The sequence below is a fragment of the Canis lupus genome, chromosome 9 (assembly GCF_003254725.2).
Source record: "Canis lupus dingo isolate Sandy chromosome 9, ASM325472v2, whole genome shotgun sequence".
Lineage (NCBI taxonomy): Eukaryota > Metazoa > Chordata > Mammalia > Carnivora > Canidae > Canis > Canis lupus.
In genome coordinates, this window is record NC_064251.1 from 12,482,284 (window position 1) to 12,498,535 (window position 16,252).

A 16,252-nucleotide genomic window follows, 5' to 3' on the forward strand; every position below is an offset into this window, starting at 1 on the left:
GTAGAATATATTCTATTGTTGTATATCTGTTGTATACAACACCAAGAGGTAACCTTAAGGTAAACTATGGACGTGGGATGATGTGTCAGTGTAGGTTTATCTTTGGTTAAAAATGTGCCACTTCGGTAAATGATGTTGATAATGGCTAGGGTATGCATGTGTGAGGGTGAGGGGTATACGTGAAATCTCTGTACTTTCCTTTCAATTTTGTTGTAAACCTAAAACTGCTCTAAAAAAAAAATAACAAAGCCTCAAAAAATAAATGGTAGAATAATGTCAAAAATACAATATGTGTTCTTGTTTTGTTTTGTTTGATGTGTGTGGTTTATTTTTATGTTGTTTATGTCCTTTCAACATCAAGATGTCCCAAATATTTCTTGAAAGCAGGCATGGCAGAGCCTACAGGGTGTGAAAATATTGAAAAGCATTTATGCCAATTGATAGATAAGTGTTGCCTCAAATCTCTGAGTACCAACCACGAGGCCAACAGCTTTTCCCATAGGACCTCCTGCCCTGAGTTCACACAGTCTGACAACTAAAGACTAATGCCTGATACATCAGGGGGCTTTCAGCCCCAACTCCCCACCTCAGCCCCCAGTCCAGGACCACCATTCATTCTGATTGGTCCTATATGGTCCTATATATGGTTATACCCTCGAGATAGGTCGTAGATAATCAATACTTAAAGTGAATAATCCCCCATTGGGTGTATTCCTTCATTGGGTATAAGCTGGATGATAGTACTTCAAAATTTCTGGATTACATCTTAGTTGATCCAGGTAGGTAATGGCCTTGTGAAAGAACAGGAAAGCTTAGTTGTGAGTTTTTATTAAAAGGCCATCAGAGATCGAGCAAAAGGCCTTGGAGCTCAGGTCTACATTAGAAAGGCCCCCAGTAATTACTAACCAGATGTAAAAGAAAGTCATTACCAACTTTCACTGTTCCATAGCTCTGTTCAAATGAGCTGAGGGACAGTAAGCAATTTAAAATTTTTTCTATGTATTTTTAAATTTTGAAATAACAAAATTAATTAGGAAAGTGGGTCTAAAGCTTTGCAAGAGAAGAAGTCCAGAGCAATGTCTCTTTTGCTCAGCAAAATCTCCAAATAGGGCTTTTTGGTTTATGAAGGGGAGGTATGAAACCATCTCAAACTCAAGCCCTAATACCCAGACAGAGGGCAGGGAGAGACAATACAGAAAGGATTGAGGAAGAAAAAGTAAAATTGTTTTTTAAGGCTAAGTAATGGGAATGTGGAGCTTTTGAATCACCACCTGGGAGAGAAGGAAAGGGCGAGAAGCAGAGAAACATCTTGGAGAAAAGATCTGACCCGCATCACAGGAAGCAGGTCAAATCCTGATGAAAAAGCATCAGTGAGAAAATACCTTTGGGGAGACAGATTTCAAGTGGCAGGTACTATTTGTGGAGCTGGCAAAGAGAAACAGCTTTTTTCAGTATTTTTATAAAAATAAGAAATGAAAAGATGGAGCAGTGGCTGGAAAAAAATGTCAGGCAACAGGAAGCGTTTTTGTAAAGGATAGCATTACTGAATATTTGTACACTGATGGAAATATTCCAATAGAAAGAAAAAAAATTAAAATGGAAGATCATTCATGGCAGGGGGAAAATCCTTAAGTAGGAGAGACAAGATGGGATGCAGTGCATAAAGTTTGCCCCCAGATGGGAACTCAGAGTTTATCCACTGCAGCAAGACAAAGGGCAGAGAACCTGGTGCAGGTACTGGTAAGTTGACAGATTTGGTCACAGGAAGATGATTTTATTTTATTTTATTTTATTTTATTTTATTTTATTTTATTTTATTTTATTTTAAAGACTTATTTAGAGAGAGTGTGTGTGTGCATGTATGTGCATGAGTGGGGGAGAAGAAGAGGGAGAAAGAGGGACAGAAAGCATCTCCAGCAAGACCCCCCTTCCCCCTGCTGAGCATGGAGCCCAATATGGGGCTCGAATCCAGGACCCTAAGATCATGACCTGAGCCAAAATTGAGAGTCAGCCATTTAACCAACTGAGCCTTCCAGGTACCCCATGGGAACATATTTTAAAAGGTCTTTTCTATTTTCTTGATGCAATAGGAGCATGATTATCTGGCAAGCGTGAGGGGAAAGAAGGTGGCTAGGGGAGGGTTGAGAAGAGAAGTAGCCACCTTGGAGAGGAGGAGAGCGCACAAATGGAAGAGATATGGTAAGACTGCTAGGCAGAGCTGAGGGCTCATATGATGGTTCTCTGGACCATTCTATGAAAAATACTGCAGTCGGTTTAGGCATTTGAGAATAGAACAAGGGAGAGGGGAACTGAGTTACCTGGATAATAAGTGTACTCTTTCCATTCCACAGCCATAAAATTTCCATGTTCCAAATGTTCAGATTTCTTAACCAGCTAACATAACATAACACAACATAAAGTAAGCTACCACACTGCAGTGACAGAGCGGGTAAGTTTTCAGTCACTTTATTTTTCCACCTTTCTTTATGTTCCTTGGACAGACACCGATTCCAGTATGGCCTTTAATTCTGAATCTGAAAACCAGTTTAGCATGGCTTTACATCTGATGCATCGGTTTTCCAGAAAGCCAGAGAGCTGTGTTCTGTTTGGGAAGGAAAAGAGAAAGATTCTAAGCGAAACAATCATTTCTTAAATTTGTTAAGTAGCTAAGCCAAATCAAATACATTTTACAAACGTGTGGGAAAATTTAATTATATGAATAAAACCATTGACTGTGAGGTTTAAGTGTTAGGAGAAAACATCAGGGAAATGATAAGGCACTCATTTCCAAGAGAGAAAATAAAAGGTTCTATATAATTCTGACAGTCAAGATTAAAAGGAAAAAAAAACTATATAAGGCTTTTATTTATTCACTGATGCACTAACAGTGCTGCATCTGTCTAAAGATTGTAAGAGACAATAGCCTGAAGAAATACATCAACAAAACTCTGCTTGTTTTTTTTTTTTATTATCCTAATATTTTGTATTCTGATTTGTACTAGACTTCATGTCCTCTGTCGATTTCAATATTTAACATCTGCCCAGGGGTCTGCTATATTTTGAACAATAACAATTTATCCAGTGCATTTCTAACTGTTACTGATTATAATAACTATCATTGTTTGAGCACTTACTCTGGCTTGGATCATTCCGATTATCAAACCCATGAAGTAGGTATGAGTACTAGTTATCATTCCCTCTACTGTCTCTAGCTGGTCACTTCTCAAAACCCTCTCTTCTCTAATCTGCCTGCCCAATATAGAGCTGTCCACATTCTTGGAACACTTCTAAACTAAGAGCCAATAGTACTTCAGCCTCTGGCTCATTCTTCCTTTACAGTACAAGGATATTTAAACCCTAAACCCCCAAATTTAAAAAGTCGGCAGTTCTAAATGCTGATCATTGTATGCTTCTTTATCTCACACAAATATGATCCCATATTCCTTAAAATATTTTGCTCTAATGAGTACTTTGCTCTAATGGGTACTTTTCAAACTCTAGGAATTGCTGAAGGAAGGGAAAAAAATGTTAGAAGATCTATAAACCAATCACCATCACCATGAGTTACTTCGTAATTGAGGTGACTTCTCTATAATTTGGGACCAAGAGGCAGCAAATATTATTATTATTCAATATTCCATGAAATATTTTTATTTTTATTTGAGCTTAACCTGAAATTATACAGGACGGCATAATTCATCTCAATATTCATTGAATAAAATTGCAATCCTGAGTTTTAAGGAAGAGAATTGGAAAGGAAGATGCTATTGCAAGTGAAAAAAAATGAATCCATTTATTGCTTCATCGTGCTCTTTCCTTTGGTCCCTGCCTCTTTTTAAAAAACCCAGCAGCCAGGGGCTCAGGTCATGATCCCAGTCTCCCTGCTCAGCGGGGAATCTGCTTCTCCCTCCCCCTCTGCCTCTCCCCCCCTCATGCACCTGCACACGTTCCCTCTCACTCTCTCTCAAAAAAAAAAAAAAAATCCAATGGCCAAACTGATATGGCTTCTTATTATGTAACTAAAGTACTTATTACGGTGAGGGGCAAGTGGAAGTCCTAGCTAAAAGTACCAGTGTTAGACTCACCCTTGAAGCATTTGGGGATTTCAATGGTGCCATCTATGCACTCAGCATCTTCTGTGTAGCTACACTTCTTTTCCTTATTCTTGCAGTAGAAAGAAACTTTTTGACCATGCAGCATTCCATCCTTAAATTTTTCTTGAAGCTTTACTCTCTCTCCTTGGTATAGCACAGTAGCTTTTTTAACAGATAATTTACAAGATGCTGAAAGAGACAATATTTGTAGTCAAGACTTAGGAGTTCATTTAGTCTTTCTTAAGGACAACATAGTATTTGAATTAGTAGATGAGTACACCTGAAACAAACTGCTCAAGACAAGAAGACTCCAAGTATGTTCATAGTTACTAATGTCAGTGTCAGTGCTAATAGCAATTCTTTATCAATAGAACCATTAATCATGGCTTCCAAGATGCCCTTTTCTCCCCGCTGTAGTAGTGACATATGAGGATCAAAGCAGAAGCATCAGATTTTAGGCGTCAGTGAAAAAGAATTTCTACTAGATATTGCCATTTCATACAAACCTCCACTGCCCCATTTAGATCCCATTTATTAAGCTAGTGTAGCCATCTACCAGCCACTGTGTGCATTGGCTGATAATAGCTCATAAAGGTTCCTTTCTCTGAAAAGTTGCCCTCAGCCATAAGGGAGCCACTTCTTCTGGGAGCGAATCAGCCCCCACACGAGGGTCAGGGAAGGGAGCAGCCCATAGCCAATGACTGATTAATAAAAGGATACAAGAGGCAGGTCCCCATGCCCTTTGGTGGGATCCATTCTGGAGTAGAATTCATGTCTAGAGCTCCCAAGGGGATGAAACTGAAACCAGTCTCCTGTTGAGACCACATATTTGTTCAAAACTTAGTCCCTGAATCATCATCAGCAGAAGCAGCAGGAACTTGGTGGAAATGCACATTCTCAAGTCCTATACCAGATCTACTGAATCAGAAACTCTGGGTTTAAATAAGCCCTCCAGATGATTCTGGGGTACAGGGAAATTGTGACACTCACTGAATAAATCATCTGCACTTGAATCCCTGTCTTAGGCTCTGCTTCTAGGGGACCCCAACCTAAGACACTAATTATACATCATTTTGCCTGCTGTGCCTAATTTTTTTTTTCTGCTTAGACTGCCTAGCCCTATGGCAACCTGAGCAGAAATACAGTGCTAATACTCTTGCATAGGCATGACCCCAGATCAAGGATAGACACCTAACTCAAAAGGAACCAGTGTTTCCAGGGAAAAATGCCAGTTAGTGATGAATCCTTTGGCTGAAAGGTCCTAGTGTAGAGTCAAGCCAGGTTTGAAGTGAATGAGCAGGGAAACACGGAGATGAGAGAGAGACCATGAGGCCACTGAGATATGGAAAGAGTAGCAATAGGGCCTGACTTTCAGTTCCAATCCTCAGGAGGACCAGTTGCATTTCATTTCCTCATCTTCCATGTCCACATGATCACTTGTTGCCCATTTATGACAAACCCCCATTTCCTTGAACAAGCTTGAATGTCTGGTTGTTTTTTGCAATAATGAGAAGAGTCTAGACTAGAAGAAAGCAGAAAAGGATGCTCACAGGAAGGCAAGTATAGGAAACCCACACAATCTTCCACCATATCATCAATGTTTACAAAGGATCTGTTTATCCTCTACAGTATCATCTCAAACAAGCTTCCTAAGCATGAAGCTCCCCATGCACATGTGAGTCCTGAAGTTCAATAACTGAAGCAAGTCTAAACAATGAGCAGAAAATGATTGGCACAAGAAAATGGCAAGTAAGGGTAATCCACTGGATAAATTCAGAGATGAGTTATGATCTCACCCATATTTCATACCTTTACAACTTGGCTGTGCAGACCAGTTTCCAAATTTGTTACATTCCACTACTTCTGGGCCATCCAAGGTATACGTATCATGGCAACCATACATGGCTTTATCCTTGTAATAAAGGATTTGTTTTGCAGGATAGTTCACAAACCCATTGTCTGGTCTTGATGGGAATGGGCATTTTACTTCTAAAAAGTGTATTCAATAAGACATATTAGTATAAAAGGTAGTACTTTCCCATAGTTGTGAAATATTTACTTTCCAGCTTCCATTACTCCCATTGAGCCACTGGGTGTTCCTGTAGCTGGAATGCAATTTTTAGGGACCTAGGTGTTCAATTCTGTCCCCCTTATCTTATGCTCACATGACCCTGGATATTAAAAAGAAACAATACTTTGAAAGTAAATCAGTGAGTTACCAAGTTCTTTGGGCTCTCATACAATCACAAGGTATTATTTATTTCAAATTTCATCTCCATGCAGTCTAAGATGGCAGGTTTGAAAGAAGAAAAAAGTCTGTCTCTTTTAATCAACAAACCATGAAATTAAAACACAAAGACTCCCTCCACACGCACTAGCACACCATTATTGGATTTCAGATGTTAAATCTAATTCTTATGAATGTCTTCCGTCTATACGAGAAGCCAGAATGAAATATGGAGAAACATGGTGCTTCTAGCTGGCACCTGAATCTAGGAGTCTATAGTAATATTTAAAAAATAGTCCATGGAAGAAAAGAAAAGCTCTTTTCTATAGAAGCGTGCAAGCTAATAAATAAAGAAGAAAAGATAAAAAGTCACCAGTCTGCAACCACCAGTGTCATGACTAAGTCAAGGATCCTCAGAGGATGTCAAAATGCCAGCTAGAGTAGATATTCACACAATCTCAAAGTATTACCCACCATTTGCTTACTAATTTCAAAGAGGAAAAGATGCCTTTACCAAAAGAAGATCTAACAATCCACCTGACCAAGGGATCAAATGAAGCAAGACCAGTGGTGCCTCCCGATGTGATGGAATGGATTCTTAACAAAATTATTTAACTTGAAGCTAATCACAAGTAAATCATCAACCAGATTCATATTATGGAATATGCTAGAAGACAAGCCTATATTCTTTAAAAATATCAAGGAAGGGCACCTGGGTGGCTCAGTCAATTAAGCATCTCTCTTTCTTTCTTTCTCTCTCTCTCTAAAATATTTTATTTATTTATTTATTTATTTATTTATTTATTTATTTATTTATTTATTTATTTATTTGAGAGAGGCGGGGAGAGAGAGAGAGAGAGAGAGAGAGAGAGCACAAGGAGGGGGAGCAGCAGGCAGAGGGAGAAGCAGGCTCCCCACTGAGCAGGGACCCTGGAATCATGACCTGAGCTGAAGGCAGATGCTTAATGACTGAACCACCCAGGTGCCTCTAAGCATCTGGCTTGATTTCAGCTTAAGTTGTGATCTCAGGATTGAGAGACTGAGCCCCCCATTGGGCTCCATGCTGGGCATGGAGTCTGCTTGGCATTCTCTCTCTCCCTTTCCCTCTCCCTCTCCCTCTCCACCCCTTGTACACACTCGCACTCTCTCTCTTTCTCAAAAAAGGATATAGGTAAATAAAAATAAAAATGCCAAGGAAAGACAATTATAAAGTCAGAAGGGGCCATTCTTAACCAAAGGAGACTAAGGAGACATGACACTAAACCAAATGTGTGACACTTGATGAGATTTCATGTAAAACAAAACTGAACACTTTCAGGTCAATGTGGGGGGGGGTTGCACATGAAATTAATGTTGTTAATTGTTTATATTATTATAATAATTTAAATCATTATTGTTAATAATTCAAAATGCATTAAATGTCTTGTCTACAGTGACAATGTTCTTGTTCTTAGGACATTCATGCTGAAGTATTTATGGGTAAGTGTCATGATGTGTACAGCTTATTTTCAAATGGTTCAGGAAGAAAAAACATCTGTCTATGGAAAAAGAGAGAGAGACAGAGAAAGTCACAACATTTTGGCAGTTGATCCATCTAGGTGAAAGGTTGAAAAAGAAAAAAAAATGAACCTATTGCTTAGGATTGAAAGAATTAAATGAGATGACACATATACAGCAGGAGACGAGTGCCTGGCCCAGAGTTTCAGTCCCTCAGAGGTGCTTTGTATCATTATTGGTAGTTTCCCCATGTTAAAAAGCACTTATGCTTTGGATCATTCATTCAAGACATATCTGCAATATCTACTTAGGAGAAAGTAGTAGTCCTCAGTATAACTCCTTGTGTACATGATAAAGCCTATAATTTTGCTACTTGTTGTGTAGTTGACAAACTCAAAGATAACGAAGATAGGTGAAATTGAAAGAGGAACGGGGTGCCTGGGTGGCTCAGTGAGTTAAGCATCTGACTCTTGATTTCTGCTCAGGTCATGATCTCAGGGTTGTAGGACTGACCCTCATGTCAGGCTCTGTGCTAGGCCTGGAGCCTGCTTGAGATTCTCTCTTCCCCTCTCTCTTTGCCCCTCCCCCTCTCTGCAAGCACATGCATGCTCTTTTTCTAAAAAATAAAAATAAATAGAAGAAGAAGAATTTTCATAATTTTTTAAATCAAATATTCTTGTGATTCCTAGTAAAAGCTTGTGACAATCTGACTACAGCCCAGTTTTTCACCTTCATCTCCTGGTACTCCCCAGTTTAATCCTGGCTTCTCTCTACCAGCCTCACCACCATATTCGACTGTCCATGCACACACCCTATTCTCTCACATCTCCCTGATTTTCCATGCCTTTTCCTTATTCTCCATTCTCCTCTTCCAGGAAGCTCTTCCAAGCAGCTCCAAACAGTTCATTGCATTATATTTAATTGTCCTGAGGTCAGAAGCCAGGTCTCATTCGTCTGATATCCCCAACACCCAGCACACTGCCTGGCACATGGTAGATGCCAATAAACATTTGTTGAACAAGGCCATTGGAAACACTCGATGATATAATTTTCTATACTTCTCAAACATGGGATTCTATACTATTGTAATAGTTTTGTCTTGTTACACCTACCTCTGCATTCTGGTAATGTAGTCCAATTTCCATGTGCTGTGCAGGTAATTGTATCATTTCCAAACATAGCATAGTGTGGCAAACATTCAAAGACAGCCTTGTTTCCATAGAGGGAGTTGTTTGTAGCCAATGGCTTAAAAACACTAAGTGTTGCAAACTTAGGTACGGATGGGGGAGGGCAGGTTACACCTGGAAAAGAAAGAATGATTGCTCTTATGAAATAGTTGAGTCCTTTAAAGATACTCTTTCCAGAAAGGAAAAAAAAAAAAAAACAAAAACAGATTAACTTGAGAAAATGCAAAAATTGATCAAATGCCAGGGTAAAAACAGTCCATTGTAGAAGTTGCACAAGAATATATGATTTGAAAATCAGATGTCTGAACCAGTCCAAAGACTGAAAAATGAAGTGAATCTAAGTTTCATTACCACTAATTTGCCTATTATAATGACACAATGCATAGGTTTCCCTAAGTCTTTGATCTAAATGCTACTTGGAAGATGTTTCTGGAAGTGAATTGGTGGAGAACCATACTGCAATAATTTTTTTAAGATTATTTATTTTTTTATTAGAGACAGAGAGAGAGAGATAGAGAGAGAGAAACAGGCAGAAAGAGAAGCAGGCTCCATGCAGGGAGCCTGACGTGGGACTCAATCCCGGGTCTCCAGGATCATGCCCTGGGCGGAAGGTTGCGCTAAACCGCTAAGCCACCGGGGCTGCCCCATCCTGCAATAATTGCTGATGATAGCACTTGGTACAAAGTCGTTTGTGACATCTCAGTTCCACTGCTGTTTTACATTTGTTCCTATTGAATATCTCCTGCTTTTGCACTCTGTATGTATGGAGCTTATATAAGTAGCTTTACCTGGAGGCATAGTAGGGATTGTCATCTGGACTCACTAATATGGGGTTTCAATAAGTCCAGGGAGAGTTATACCAATGTAAAGGAAGTCAGTGCAGACCAGAATGTGATTTAATTTGAATTATTTAGGGATCCCTGGGTGGCGCAGGGTTTAGCGCCTGCCTTTGGCCCAGGGCGTGATCCTGGAGACCCGGGATCGAATCCCACATTGGGCTCCTGGTGCATGGAGCCTGCTTCTCCCTCTGCCTGTGTCTCTGCCTCTCTCTCTCTCTCTTTGTGTGACTATCATAAAAAAAATTTTTTTTTGAATTATTTAGATCCTTGCTACTCAAAGTGTGATCTGTGAGCCAGCAGCAGGGGCATTGCCTGGAGGCTTACAAGAAATGCAGAAGCTCAGACCCCACCACAGACACTTGAATCAGAATCTGCATCTTAACAAGATGCCCAGTTGAGTCATACATACGTTAAAGTATGAGAAGTTCTCACTTAGATGAGATTGAAGAAAAATAGACTTTCTGTTTGTAACCAAGAAGAAAAAGTAACTTTACATAATTTATATAAATCTGCTTACAAGGGAAACAATAGGAATCATGGTGATTTTTGGTGTTGAGAAAAGAACTCTAATTTACCCTTAAAAAAAACTTTTGGTAGTTCAGCTTTTCTTAAACTATCATTGATTTGAAATTGCTTTACTTTGTTACTGGCTCTTGCTAGGACAGGCCTCACTGAAATGTTAAAGAACTACAACCATTATTGTAATGCAGGGGGCTCCTGGTCAATGATTGTACTGGACTCCTATGAATCACAAGTTAGGGAACATCAGAACGTCCCTCCCTAGATGAACAATGCCCAGAGCTGACTCTGACTTCGTGACTGAGTGTCCCTTGGATAAACCAGCAGTGTTTTGGGGGGCAATCCCACCCCACTCCTATGAGGCAAGGCCCTTACATGGAGTCCAAGCTCACTGTGAAGGTTACTTTCCTGTCTCCCTCATCACTAGACATACTTCCTGGGGGCAGACTGAAGTCTTCTGAGCCATGTAGCCTCAGTGCTGAGAACAGGATATGGCACACATTAGGTCCTCAACACCTGTTTATGGAACACAAATGGTTGAATGTATAAATGAATGAATGAGGTCCCAGAGTGGGAGGAAGATGTTTGATCTCACTAGATGTTCTTCTAGTCAAATGATGGCAGTCTGCGATTGACCAATGCCACATGTATCCAAGCCCCTGCCAAGAACTGTGAGTGATGAAATGAATAGACCCAGATATCTCTGGTTCCACGAGGTGAAGGATACAAATGTGTTCACAAGTCAAATGCTTTCTTTCTGTCATTCCAAAAGGGTTGTTGTATCTTCCAAGGTGAGATGATATCAGAATGAACACTCCCCATAAAGGTGAGCAACTGTCCAATGAAATCAGGACTGAGGGATTTCCAGGGTATGGAACATACAGGTGTCAAAACCAGCAAAGTCCCAGGCAAACCAATTAGTCTCCCCATAACTGGGTTCCCCCAGACTCACGAGTACAGACAGGAAGGTCAACACTCCATTTTCCTTCCTCGGTGCATTTAGCAGAGCTACTTCCATTTAGATAAAACCTGCAAAGGGAAAATGGAACCCATCAAGCAGTAAAAGAATCCATTGATGGCATTTCAAATGTCTTCTCCACTGAGCATTGCTTCAGATTAATGCTACTGACTTTCCCCCTATTTTGTAATGCTGTTTTCCTGAGTTGCTCAGCACTCATTTAAGGCTCATCAAATTTCCCAACCCAGGGCTGCAGAGGTCTCACAGAAGAATGAGAAGTTTCCATAGCTATGAGCATAGAAGCCAAAACCCCAAATCCCTCTTTTCCAATCAGCAGGCCAAATTAACAGCTTCTTATGTGGAGCAAAGAAGCGTCTGTCTCTTCTTCAGGATCACAAAAGTGAATCAAACTGAGTCATGGCTGCTATCCATTTTCTGAAACGATTCAGTCTACTGACATAAATGGGTAAAAACAATGCAGTATATTTCCACTGAAAACACTGTCTCCTCGAAGCGAATTGTTTCAAGGTACTTTGTCATCAGACCCACAAATTAATTGATGTTTCAGATGAAAGGAGTCCAATTCTCTTTAACACATAGTATTTCTTAATTTCCAATTCCGAGCAAGAAGTCTCAGTGAAATTTTGCCCTAGGATACAGACGACGTGCTATTGACAATGTCACTGGCAGTGCCTTTGCTCATAAGGCACATAAGCTATATATGACCCGCTGTACATGCTTTCTTGCTGGGAATGCTGTCCTGCATTGTGTGAGGATTAACAGAAGTATGTTTTATACCACCACACGCCAACCTTCACCAAAGAACTCCCTTCTAGGGGAAGCCCAGGTGGCTCAGTGCTTTAGTACCGTCTTCAGTCCAGGTTGTGATCCTGGAGATCCAGGATGGAGTCCTGTGTCAGGCTTCCTGCAGGGAGCCTGCTTCTCCCTCTGCCTGTGTCTCTGCCTCTCTCTCTCTCTCTCTTTCTGTGTCTTGAATAAATTAAAAAAAAACAAAAGCAAAACTCCTTCTGGAGACTCCCAGGTCAGTCAATCAAATTAGGTTCATAACTAAAGCCCAAGTCCAATTCCTAAAGTATCTTAACCTTCATGCCAAGCTTTGTCCCAGAGATGATTAGGAATTATTATCCAGTTTTAATCATTCCAGTGTACCTCCTCAGATAAGTAATTAATTGGGAGAAAAAAGTTTTAATGCAGTAGCAACTTCACATTTCACGAGTTGTTATGGTTTCCCTAACCCCAATACCACTGTGGTATAGATTAAAAACAGGACTATAATTGATTTGTATTCAGCAAGTCCAGCCTGAAGGCTAAAAATAAAATATGTCTTGATGTTTAGCTTAAAGGCACAGAATGTTCTGTATCTGTTGGCTAGACGTCCTTACCCAGTGTTACAAGCAAAACTGATCGTGTTGGGATATTCAAAAGTTGTATAGCGTACAGCTCCATTTTCTAAGATTCCAGCAAAAGGACATACTCTGGCTGTAATTTAAAGATAGAAAGGTGAATTTCAATTTATAGAATTTTTCATTAAAGCAACAACATATAAACTCATTTCTATTTTTTGATTCAATAACTCTACTGTTAATTATTCTAAGAAAAGAAATCAAAGTTAGTCAAATGATATATACACAAAGGGGCTCATTGCACTGTTATCTCTAATAACAAAAATTGGACAGGCTAAATGTTTAACATCAGGTGATTGTTCTGATTAATTATGGCAAATCAATAGTTGAACTCTCATGCAGCCAATATGAATATGAATTATGAAGAGTATGGAGATACAGTTAATGTTTATGCTATGCAGATGAAATAGAAAAATATAAAATGGTACCTACTCTCTGCAACGATGCAAAAATACACACGTGGAAAATAACTTGAAAAAATGAAATTGTTAGTGTTCTAGGCTTATGACCAATTTAAAGAAAGCTTTTCTCTTATGATGTTATAGCTATTTTTTATTAAAAATCGTGTTTAGTCCTTTTTAAATCAAAAAGCATGCTAAAATCACTTTTATGAAATATGTGATTTTCACAAAGGTCATGTTCATATGATCAAAATAACCAGAGTCATATAGATCCATATTGTTATTTTTACTGTTTAACTTCTACATAAAATTGCCAGAAATTCTATTGGGTTGATTGCTCTATATTTGACTGCCAAAAGTAATGTGGGCATGGGACCACAGAACCATGGTCTGAGGAATAAAGAAAAGCCACCATCTACCATGAGGTGATGGCAATAAATTTATACTTAAGTTTTTAATATGTGTATATATAAATTATTGTAACTTATTATAAATTATGATTAGATAATCATATATAATTCATCTATTATGAGGTATTATAATGTGATGATTATATTAGATCTGCTTTAATTTTGAGGCAAAATCCAAAGATATGATGATTCCTTGTGTTTTACTTAGTCAAGAGTCTCTTTGGTATCTAAATTTTGGAGTATCTGTACATCTTTTTTTTTTTTTTTTAACTCTGCAGTGTTTCTCTCTCCTGTACCCTGGCAGGTCTTCACTCTCCTACTTCTGGGCTATGCTCACCTCCTCCTCTCTAAACAGCACCCATTGCCTCTGGTCTCTCCTCCCATGAACATCCCCGCAGGTCCTCTTGTTTCTTCACAGCTCTTCCCTCTGTGCCTCTGCTGGCCCTCTGTGCCCCCAGCATGACAAAGTAGGTTATCCCCCAAGTGTCCAGAATCCAATGAGGGAAAGCGAGTGAGAGAAGGCACTGACTTACGTATACACCTCACGGTGTTCGTGGGCCAAACTCCTGTCAGAGGGCAGGTGAACCGTCTCGTCAGACCTCGGAACACATAGCCAGGCTGGCAGGTGTACGCTATCTGCTCCCCTGGGTCATAGAATGTTTTTAATGGAACAACTGTGGCAAATGGTATATCATCTGGTTTGGGACAAGCTGAAATAAAGCACAAAGTGGTTAATTAAGAAGTCCATATTTTTCTAAAATAAGGTGAAATCAGAGAGGGAGGCACACCATAAGAGACTGTTAACCCTAGGAAACAAACCGAAGGTTGCTGGAGGGGAGCAAGGTGGGGATATGGAGTAACTGGGTGATGGGCATTAAGGAGGGCACGTGATGTAATGAGCAGTGGGTATTACATGCAACTGATGAATCACTAAACTCTACCTCTGAAGCTAATAATACACTATATGTTAACTAACTGATTTTAAATAAAAATTTAAAAAGAACTCTATATTTTCACTTTTAAGCTCAGCTAAAAGTTGAACTTTTAGCTTTTCATTTTTTCAGCACAAAAATGAAAAAAACTATTTAATGCTGCCAAAAGTAACTATGCCAAGTTCTATGTCAAATATTTCACATATGCAATATCTCATCTAATCTCCTCAACAACCCTGTGAAGGATACTATAGTTATCCCCGTTTTATAGGTCAATCCATCAAGGCTTCAACTGGCTGAATATCTTAGGGAGCTTTAAGTAATGACAATATTGAAGAATCGGTATCCAGCATCTGCACTAGAGAGAATTTTAATTATCATTATTGATCCCTGTCATGTGCTAGGGGGTTGGATATATTAATTATATTTGCAAAAGCAAAGAATACTTACTCCGTCCTGCAGTAGCAACATGGCAGAGAACACTCGAGAACAAGATGAGCCCCAGAGAAATCATTATGGATGACACACACGGGCACTACCAAAGTGGTTTCCTCTACTAAAAAGAAGGATGTAAATATAAAAGTGCTTAAACATTAACCTCTTCTCCTGTGTCCTTTTATCTCTGTCAATAGAAGGTAAAATATCACAATTTGAAAGGAACCCTGAGACTTATTTTTTAATCATTTACTTTCACTTCTGTGGATCTGTTGTGAAATCTTTGGCAAATGGTTTCCGTCTTCATAGCATTTATTTTAACAGCACAACACTGCCCATTATCACTCCTGATAGAATCCTGGTGATTCCCAGATTGTCAGGCCTCTACACCAGACCTCTCATCCTCCATCCTTAGTTTTGTATACATAGTAGGTGGAGGATCAGAAGTGAGGAGCACCTGCTTCTCCCACCATCTTGATGTAGAAACCTAGGACCATCTCTGGGTTTCAGTCTCCACACCTCTAAAATGATATTCCACTTTCCAGATGTATGATTCCAAAGAATATCCACCAGGGAGGCATCGAAAATTATAATGCCTAAAAAAACCGAGTTCATCATCTTCCGTCACAAAATGATGCTTTCTTCCAGATTTCTGTTCTAGCTGCAATTAGTAATGAGACTGTCCTGGGAGCTCCAGGTACAAGTTTACAGCTTTCCTTAAATCCACAGTCTTCTCACATCAAGTCAACACAAAGTCCTGCTCGTTATTCTTAATGCTTAGATCTGTCTAGGCAGATTTCTAGATCTGTTTTAGGAATTGGAAAGTTGACATGAAGTTACAAGTTGGGACTCAGAGAAGAACAGAAGTTGAGTAGGTGGAGACAATGACCAATGCTGATGATGTTGCTTAGGGGTTCAGAGAGGACCAGCCATGACTCCTTCATCCTCTCATATACTCTTTGCTCTCAAGGACTGAATATACAAGTGGACGATGGCCAGAAAATAAATAAAAATAGAACTCTGACCCCTAGTTTCTGTAGCAACCAATCTGGCAAGCCAAATCATGACCTCCATGAGCAATTGAGCAATTTACTCAACTTAGGACAAACTGGAGAAACCCAAATATGTTCTTTAATGAATTGCATAGGATGCCCAGCTTCTAATTAGTCCACTTCCGCCATCCCTATCATACTAACAACCTCCCATCAGGACATACCTGAAATTGGACCTTTCTGTCCACAATTAAGTTTGGCCACTCCTCTGACTTTGACTCTCTGCCAAATGCAAATGACAGTGATTGCCTCCCTTGTTATGGCAAGGTCTGAGTCA

General features: G+C 39.6%; 1 protein-coding gene across 1 annotated transcript; it reads right to left on the reverse strand.

The window, feature by feature from the left end:
* Positions 1–2,450: 2,450 nt before the first annotated feature.
* APOH (apolipoprotein H) lies at positions 2,451–15,089 on the reverse strand. The gene is made up of 8 exons (XM_025436742.3): positions 14,939–15,089; positions 14,090–14,266; positions 12,725–12,821; positions 11,316–11,392; positions 8,931–9,119; positions 5,904–6,083; positions 4,086–4,283; positions 2,451–2,602 (listed from the first exon to the last, which is right to left on the reverse strand). The coding sequence occupies exons 1-8, from the start codon at positions 15,000–15,002 to the stop codon at positions 2,547–2,549; spliced, it is 1,038 nt and encodes a 345-aa protein (XP_025292527.1). The 5' UTR covers positions 15,003–15,089; the 3' UTR covers positions 2,451–2,546.
* Between the last annotated feature and the right edge of the window lie 1,163 nt (positions 15,090–16,252).